The sequence below is a fragment of the Archocentrus centrarchus genome, chromosome 23 (assembly GCF_007364275.1).
Source record: "Archocentrus centrarchus isolate MPI-CPG fArcCen1 chromosome 23, fArcCen1, whole genome shotgun sequence".
Classification (NCBI taxonomy): Eukaryota; Metazoa; Chordata; class Actinopteri; order Cichliformes; family Cichlidae; genus Archocentrus; species Archocentrus centrarchus.
This window is the reverse complement of record NC_044368.1, coordinates 7,475,967-7,484,331: the sequence shown is the minus strand read 5'-3', so window position 1 is coordinate 7,484,331 and position 8,365 is coordinate 7,475,967. Positions and strand designations below refer to the sequence as shown.

General features: G+C 41.4%; 2 protein-coding genes across 7 annotated transcripts; one reads left to right on the top strand and one right to left on the bottom strand.

Annotated features, from left to right (window-relative positions):
• Positions 1–794: 794 nt before the first annotated feature.
• rhno1 (RAD9-HUS1-RAD1 interacting nuclear orphan 1) lies at positions 795–2,596 on the bottom strand. The gene is made up of 3 exons (XM_030719905.1): positions 2,328–2,596; positions 1,981–2,168; positions 795–1,829 (listed from the first exon to the last, which is right to left on the bottom strand). Exons 2-3 carry the CDS (start codon positions 2,149–2,151, stop codon positions 1,107–1,109), a joined length of 894 nt encoding a protein of 297 aa, XP_030575765.1. The 5' UTR covers positions 2,152–2,168; positions 2,328–2,596; the 3' UTR covers positions 795–1,106.
• On the top strand, positions 2,592–8,310 carry LOC115773281 (forkhead box protein M1-like). 6 transcript variants are annotated; one of them, XM_030719899.1, is made up of 9 exons: positions 2,592–2,774; positions 3,445–3,929; positions 4,117–4,229; positions 4,464–4,655; positions 4,764–4,892; positions 5,105–5,164; positions 5,598–5,646; positions 5,787–5,959; positions 6,146–8,310. In XM_030719899.1, exons 2-9 carry the CDS (start codon positions 3,485–3,487, stop codon positions 6,956–6,958), a joined length of 1,974 nt encoding a protein of 657 aa, XP_030575759.1. In that variant the 5' UTR covers positions 2,592–2,774; positions 3,445–3,484; the 3' UTR covers positions 6,959–8,310. The 6 variants fall into 6 exon arrangements, with proteins under 6 accessions (XP_030575759.1, XP_030575760.1, XP_030575756.1 ...); XM_030719900.1 differs by having other exon boundaries at positions 4,087–4,229; positions 6,188–8,310; XM_030719896.1 differs by having other exon boundaries at positions 2,593–2,774; positions 4,087–4,229; positions 6,146–7,427.
• The last annotated feature ends 55 nt before the right edge of the window (positions 8,311–8,365 follow it).

Below are 8,365 nucleotides of genomic sequence, written 5' to 3'. Positions count from 1 at the left end.
CAAGAAATCTCAAGGCCCTGGGTTTAAATCCAGTCGGGGTCTCCCTGTGTCTGTGTGGGTTCTTTCTGGGTACTCTGGCTTCCTCCCACAGTCCAAAGACATGCTTGGGATTTGCAGAGCTGAATGAGTCTGTCAGAGAAGGTGCTCATATGTAGTTAACTGTGTTTGGGTTATATCACAAAACAGTTGCTACCACTATTTAAGTTTCTGCCATCCCATCTATATGGTAATCAGGTCCCAGCAAACTAAATGTGGAACACATTAACAATATTATGAGGTGGTCTGAAATGCTGATATATCTAACCACACACAAACTTACAAGTTACAGGTGTGGCATCAATTACGTAAAGGAGAATATCATTGATCTTAATACAGTTTTCCATAATTTCCTCATCAAGTAAATATAATTAGCATAAATGGAAACTAGTTTGTTTTAATGGTTTATGGGAAAGTATTTGTAGGCTTGTGTATTCCCTTTTTCTACAGTAACTGTGTAATGATTATTTCACCTGCTAGTACTCATATTTGGGTTTGAGTAGGGATACATCCACAGATCAGCACAACTGTTTTAGAGTCACACACCTTTTCTGTGACATGTTGACTTAACAAGAGCCAATCACATTGTGGGACACTGTCTCAATATGTGGAATGTGGGAAGAAGGGACCAAAACACCGAGCAATCTGAGATGAAGTAGGCCACCTGAAGCCTAAGATAAATCTCATTCAATGTTCAAGAATTTAGCTTTTGCTTTCCACTTAAACATTTATTTCATATTTCTTTTGCAATGTGGCTAAAAAACAAGATGTTTTAAACTGCACAGCAGAGTTATCAAAAACAGTGTTCAGTGATCTTTCAGAAGACCCTTCTTTATATTACACTAGTAGTAGTCAAGTACTTACATTGTGTTTCTTAATTTTTGAACGTGATCTATTTGGAGTCTGTCTTGGTGATTTAATATTGTAACCATTAAACAGCTTTTATAAAATTACATTTTTAAATTCAGATAAAAAGGATGTTCAGTGGGGGGTTCATGAGAGACTTACTTAGAGTAAGTCTCTAAGTCTATAGAAAATTATCCTGCAGCTGTTAACTTACACTCTCTACATCAGCTGTGAATTAGAGCATCTGCCTCAGAAAGGTGGCCTCTCTGTTTTAACAACAACATCTGGTTCTTTCTTCTCCTCCATGTCACCTTGATCCCATAATCCCTCTCTGGCGTGTCAGCCACCAAAATGTCAGGTGGCCTATTACATGGCGGTGTACACGGCTGAGCCAGAAGCAAATGCAAAGAGAGGGGAGAGGGACAACTGCCCCCTTCCTCCGTTGCTTTTGGAGTATCCACATCAGGTGGTGGGCCAACACTGCTGACCTCAGTGTCCTTACAGCGAGGTGTTGAAACACAGACTGCTGGAATTCTGCATCTCTCTGTCACTTGGATAGCTGGCATGTTATGTTCAGTCAAACATCTTTGGTGGGATGAAGTGCCATCAGAGAATGTTTCCGCAGTCTTTTTTCTTACTGAGGCGAACTGTGGCTTTGGTGTGTCGGAGCATTGTGCAATTGAAACTGTCCTTTTGCTTCGGCAGGTTTGCTGCTGTTGCTTTCCCACATGAGTACTCCCTGTAGCATTCTTTGTGGATGTACTCTTTGGTTGCTGAATTTGGTTTCTTGACCCTGTTTTAAATGATAATTGGGGGAATTTGCAGCCACCATTTTTCCTGGACAGCTGACTGCAACTGTCCAGGATGCTTGTGGCAGACTGGCACTTTCTCCTCCCTCGTCTCACTGGAGGTGCAGTTGCAACTGAAATGTCAAATTGTGGGCTTACCTGAAATATTAAAAACAGAGTAAACAAGATATGAGTCAGATATGACAATTATGTGAAATTACTGGGTAAGATCAAGTGTATCTGCAGACTTTTCAAGCAAACCATTGCCCATACGACTTTAAAAAGTGTTCATTATTTATAGACAACTTACCCAAGAATTAAGCGCTGAACTGCTCTGTGCTTGTCCCTCTGTGAAGAAATCTCTGGCATTGAGCGCTGCTCGGACTTCAGGCACATTTTGGAGTCTGGCTCCACACAAAGGCCGCTCCAGGAATTGCAGTGAAGGCTTTGCTGTCTTTGTAACTTTTCGGGGCATTAACATAAATCATTCCTGAACTCCTAGTGTGATAAAAACAAAACCAAACAAACAAACAAACAAACAAACAAAACACCATCAAAACCTAAAACAGCTGTTACTACCAACCCCAGACTGTTCAGATGTCCACATACACCTTTGAATATTTTCACTCGTGGGTGCTACGACGACATTAAACTTACCTTAATGTGCTTATTTGCGTACAACGAATACCTATACAGAAACGTAGCTATTCCGTACAAACGGTACTTAGATTTTTGTCTTTGTTTGTTGCTTTTTGTTTGTTATTTCCCGGGTCTTGCTCCTCTTCTTCTTTTGGTTTGGTTGGGATTTGACAAACCATCTCGCAGGTCCATTACTGCCATCTACTGGTACTGTACTGTCTTCTCTGATTGGTTCTGTCGACTCCGCTAGTCTATCTGCTATTGGTGCAAATCTTCCACGTGATCAAAGTGACGCGAGGCCGCACCCACAGCGCCAAAATTCAAAATCGCTTCTGAATCGTATGGACGTCATGTAAATAAAAGAGTGTTTTAGATGTTAATGGCTATTTTAGAAACGAATATGAGCAAGTTCTGGTTGGAATTCAAGCTAAGCGGAATCACCCGAAGCTTCGCAGTAGTATGAAGGTCAGGCTATATCTAGAGATGCCGTTTGTTACAGCAGTATAGTCAGCTGGGTGCCTTGCTAATGTAGCTTAGCAGACTACCACAGATACGGTACGCTAGCTAGAACACGTTATTTCTTTAGCCACACAGATCAGATGCTGCCTTCAGTGCAAGGTATATGAGATTGTAATTTTCATTAATATATTCTCAAAATAGTTATCCAGCCAAAGGTTTCTCAAGTATCTTAGCTATTATCTCTATACACTGAGTATTATATAATATTTGAATGTCTTCCATCAGTCAGTGGTAACGTTGCATGTAGTTAAATAAAAACAATGGCTAACGACTGTTCTAGAAGGTCCAAGCCGTCCGGAAACATCACTAACTGAAGATAGCCGCTTAAGTGAGGAATTGTAGAGATAAAAAAAAAGGGATAGGGAAGATGCGGATGTTGGTTTTATCGAGTAGTATATGCTTTATCCTTATTTGTATTTGAGCTGAATCAAATTTTTCGAGTCAGTCTAAACTGATCTCCTGTGAACGGACTTAACAGCTAACGTCAGTAACTGGCACCGTTATAGCATTTCCAGCTCTCAGGTAGCTAAACGTACATTTACTGTTTACTCTTGTTAACAGGCAATCTTTGTTGTTCAGATTAATTTGTAATTTTTTTTGTGTCACTTTTGTGCAGAATACCAGTGAACAACTTGGGGCATTTCAATGATCTGACCATGAGACGGAGCCCGAGGAGACCCCTGATTCTCAAAAGAAGAAAATTGCCTTTTCATCAAAATGAAACTCCAGCGACTGTTTCCCAGCCTGGTACACCAGGCTCCAAAGAAGCGTCAAAACCAGCTGCCACTCAGTGCTTCCCTGATGGCATCCGCATCATGAACCATCCTTCCATGTCTAATACTCAGGTGGTTGTCATTCCCAAAACAGCAGACCTTCAAAGTGTTATTGGTGCCCTCACAGCTAAAGGCAAAGAGTGTGGTGCCCAGGGTCCAAACAAGTTCATCCTTCTGAGTGGGAGTGGAAGTGGCATCCAGGACCATGGACCTATTTCTCAGTCTACTGCTGAAGGGGTTTCTTCAAGGACTTCAGAAGGACATGAAGTGAAAGCTGAAACTACACACAACTCCCCAGATGGCAAACTGCCAAATGGAATTAAACCACGTATGGAAAAAGTTTTTTTGTCTGTGTGTGTGTGTGTGTGTTTAGGATGATTCTTCAAGTATAAGTGTGGAGTTCAGTGCTTCTTTTCATCTACATCTGATTTCTTCCTTTGTTAAAGCCGCAATGTATTTTTTTAAATTTTGCTTTTCTTTACTAGTGAATAAGGATGTAAATTGTGGCCCTTTAGATGACAGCCTTACCAATATTCAGTGGCTGGGCAGGATGAGCACATCCGCCTTGGAGCCAAATCCTGCCAAGCAGCTCAACAGCGAGGAGAACCGAAACTCTGTATCTTTGCAGGTTAGATGTTTTTTCTTGTGACCTACTTACAATGTTTACTCTGTATATGCTGATGCATACTTATGTGAAGCGAATATTGATCTCAGACCTGTTGCAGCATGTTTCCTAAACACTCTAACTTAATTACACTGTCCCCAATGTGATTTACAATGACAGCAGTAGTATTCTGATTTCAGAAAATGTTTTATATTGTCAGATTAATTGGCCCTTTGTTTCTGTTTTTTCTTTACATAGGCACACGATACACATACCAGTGCAGAAGCTGCTCAGCAACCCATGTCAGAGAGGCCACCGTACTCCTACATGGCCATGATCCAGTTTGCTATCAATAGCAGAAAGAACAGGAGGATGACCCTTAAAGAGATTTACATGTGGTTTGAGAGCCATTTCCCTTACTTTAAAGATGTGGCCAAACCAGGATGGAAGGTACTTCCGAGCTGATGAAGGTGTAATTTGTGTTCACCTCTGCAAGAAGCAGCAGTTTAAAGCTCATTTAAGTGGGCGTCATGATTCTTTTTTCATTTATAATTGCAGAATTCCATTCGCCATAACCTTTCTCTGCATGACATGTTCATTCGTGAGACATCGCCAGATGGTAAAATTTCATTCTGGACTATCCGACCTGAAGCCAATCGATGCCTCACACTCGATCATGTGTACAAGGTGAGCACAACTGAATTATTGCTTTTACATCTGTGGCATGAATGCTGTTGCTTTTAAATATTTCCTGCGTGACCATGTTCTTTTACATCTCAAGTCCCCTTGTGTCCTTGTTTTTCACTTGTAATTTTGTATGCCTGATGCTTTGAGAGTGCTTTGGATTTATCACGTTGTTTGTGTGTTTTGTTTTGTTTTTTCACAATCCCTCTCTGTAGCCGGGCTGTGATCCAATGACTGCCACTGTTCCTGTGCCAATGCTTTTACTGCCTCACCAAGTAAGACTGATTTACCCTTTTTTCAGTTCTTCAGGAGCCATCTTCGACTCGCAGTCAGGCAGCAGTAAGCCGAAAAGGGACAGAAAAGTCTCAAGGTTCATTAGCCCTTTTCTCACCAGACTTTTAGCCCCAAAGAGCGTAGCTACAGCTGGATGGTTTTGTTGCAGGAGGAGATGGCATGAGCACCAGGGAGGCAGAGAGACTAAACTCAGTCTGAAAGACTTGTTTTAAGATACCTGTTTCTTTTAACAATGTCTGATATATGTACGATCATAAAAATTTCTGCTATTCCTCCATAAAAAGTAGGGACAGTCATCAACGGCAAAATAATGAACAAAACTCACAAGTGTCGCCAGGTGTGACAGCACAGTAAGGCTACTAATATATATGCTACCTAAATAATTTTTCTTATTATGTGTTATTTTTTCAATAGCACCAAAAGAGGGCATTCCCTGATACAAGAAAAACACCAACCAGCTCTGGTGAGTTGAGAGAAATGTACTGGGTTTTTAATAAATTTGAGACTTGAGAAAAGTCAAATAGAGGTTGGCAAATGGATTGAAATTGCTGTTTAGTGTGGAAATTGGTCGTGTAATGCTAATGTTGTCTTTTCTGTGTTCAGAGAGGAAGATGAAACCTCTTCTTCCGCGAACAGAATCCTACTTGGTGCCCATACAGCTCTCCGTCACCCCTTCGGTCTATCTGCCGTCTTCGTCTGCTCCCTTTCCCCCGACCTGCTCGCAGCAGAAACAGAACAATTCACGAGGAGCCAAGAGAGTCCGCATAGCTCCTAAGGTATAGCCCTCATACATGTCAGGAGTTATTTTTTAAACTTCATAAACCATATAAAATGCAAACAGCTTTTCAAAGAAATATTTCTTAGCTCAGACAAGAGTTTGCCTTTCAAATATTATGTTTATAGAGATTAGTAGGAACTGCACCCATACCAGTAAATATTTAATGGGAATGGTTGTCTGACAGGTGATGCAAAATGACACCCCAGCTGTGATGATATCTCTACAGAAGACCAAGGTAGAAGTGAAGGAGGAGCGGGTATGTGTTCCAGTTAATTGCGAGACCCCCAAAGCCCCTACAAAGAGACAAGCCAGCAGTTCACGGCGCAAACAGCGTTTGGTTCACTCTGTGCATGAAGAGCCAGTTCTCCTCTGCCACGATAACGATTTCTTTGACTCTGGCGTAGCCTCTGATGCTTCGACATTCCAGGACAATCGAGATACTGAGCTGGACGGCCACAAGCAGGGGCAGGAAAGCCCTGACAGGGAGTTCTCTTTCAAAACCCCAATAAAAAGTAACAGCCATTTGACCTCATCCACCCCCAGCAAGCCCCCTTCTAATGTTGCACTTGAGTCTTGGAAAGTCACACCAGTGGGCAAAGGTAGCCAAAATATTCTGGACTTCAGCCCTATTCGTACACCAGGTGGTCCCACAGTCACCCCACGACACGACTACACCACCTTCAGCTTCAGCAGCACTCCCTTTAAAGACTTGCCTCTGTTTAACTCCCCAAGAGAGCTGCTCACATCCGCTCCCTCCAGAGTGACCAGAACAGCAGAGTTGCCCAGCGAATGCCTCAGAAGTAGCTGTTCCAGAGAGCTGCTGCAGGCAGGAGGCACCACGCCAGCCAACCGCTCAGTCACAGAGGGCCTTGTCCTGGATACCATGAACGACAGCCTGAGCAAGATATTGGTGGACATTAGCTTCTCTGGTCTGGATGATGATGACCTCGACATGGCAAACATCAGCTGGTCTGAGTTCATCCCTCTGTTGAAGTAGCCAGAGAGCCAAAACACATTTTATAGCCAGGCAGGGTCACTTTTTAAAAAATTTTTTGTAAACACTAGGTGAGAAAGCCCAAATCGAAGCGGCAAAGCAGATGTAAATCTAGGTCTGACACAATTTAAACCATCCTATATGCAGACCAATCAGAGAAGACCATGTTGAAGACCAGTTTCTCTTGTCAAAGAGTGACGCTTTTGGCTTAAGGAGAAATGAGGAGAAATCACGCCGGCATATCGCTGGTGCTAGTGCTTCAGAAATTTACTGTATGTCAGTTTGATTCAAATATTCACAAGTATTACGATCACTGTACCAGAAAATTTTCACAGAAGGGCCAATTGATGCTGTCATTTAAAAACTGCATTCTGGAGACTTATCTGACCTCTTTTTGAATGAGCTCAGAAGCATTTTGGTTCATTTTCTGTTGCAGCTGCTTTCCTGCTCAGTGGTTCCGGCTCCAATGTAAGAAAAAAAATATAAAACACTGTTAAACAGTTTACAGCTTTTGATTTTAGTTACCATTTGATGTTTCTCGCCCTGTTTGGCTTACTTTTTCATTCACTTAATTGATAATTGCCTTGGTGTTGATTTTGCACATTTTAATATATAATTTAGCTTTTACACATAAATGGAAATGATCAGCCAGCAAGATGCTTCATTGCAGTTTGATTCAGTTGGCACCCTAGAGAGGACATAGAGTAATAGACTGTGATGGAAGATTGTTAGTAATACGCATCGACAAATAGCACTAACAGAAATAGGATTTTTTTTCTTTATGTTTATTATAGAACTGTTTATCACATGACTTCATAAATTCTCCTAGTATTACTCGTCTTCAGGGCCCTACAAAAAATTTTGCATGCAGTGACTTCAGCAGCTCAGTGTACATCTTTAGGAATGGATTACTGAATATTTTGTTTCTGTCTGGAGATTTGAAAAAGAGCGGTTATGAAGTGCAAACTAGTTTTTGCAGCCCCAGCTTTGGAGGATTAGTACCTGTGAGGTGAGGTCTTGCATTGCAGTGAGTTCATCTGTTTGACTTTGTTGCTGGATGGCCTGCAGGAATGAAATGTTTTTGGAGCATGTGCTTTTAAGCTGTTGACTAAACTTGGTGTTTCTAAGACAATAAATGTTTTGGTGCCTCATACAACATGGGGACTTTTAGTCATGTTTTTGGCTATAAGCAAAGTCAGGTCACATTTAATCAATGTGCAGAGACGAGGTGCAATTTCTACAGCTTGAAATATGCCACAAGAAAGCAATGAACCCTTTGTACACTGTATTTTATCTGAAAACTACGTAGCAAGATTGTTTATTTCTATTTATATTTCAATAAAAGTGGAAACTCATGGTTTTTCTGTTCAGAAATTTCATTTTCACAAACCTTTCAAAAATGACTCAAGT

Coding starts and splice junctions, on each gene's coding strand:
- LOC115773281 (XM_030719896.1), top strand. CDS start 3,485: ATGAGACGGAGCCCGAGGAGACCCCTGATTCTCAAAAGAAGAAAATTG. Junction 4,230..4,463: donor GAAACTCTGTATCTTTGCAG/GTTAGATGTTTT, acceptor TTCTTTACATAG/GCACACGATACACATACCAG. Junction 4,656..4,763: donor TGGCCAAACCAGGATGGAAG/GTACTTCCGAGC, acceptor TTATAATTGCAG/AATTCCATTCGCCATAACCT.
- rhno1 (XM_030719905.1), bottom strand. CDS start 2,151: ATGTTAATGCCCCGAAAAGTTACAAAGACAGCAAAGCCTTCACTGCAA. Junction 1,830..1,980: donor GTTCAGCGCTTAATTCTTGG/GTAAGTTGTCTA, acceptor TTAATATTTCAG/GTAAGCCCACAATTTGACAT.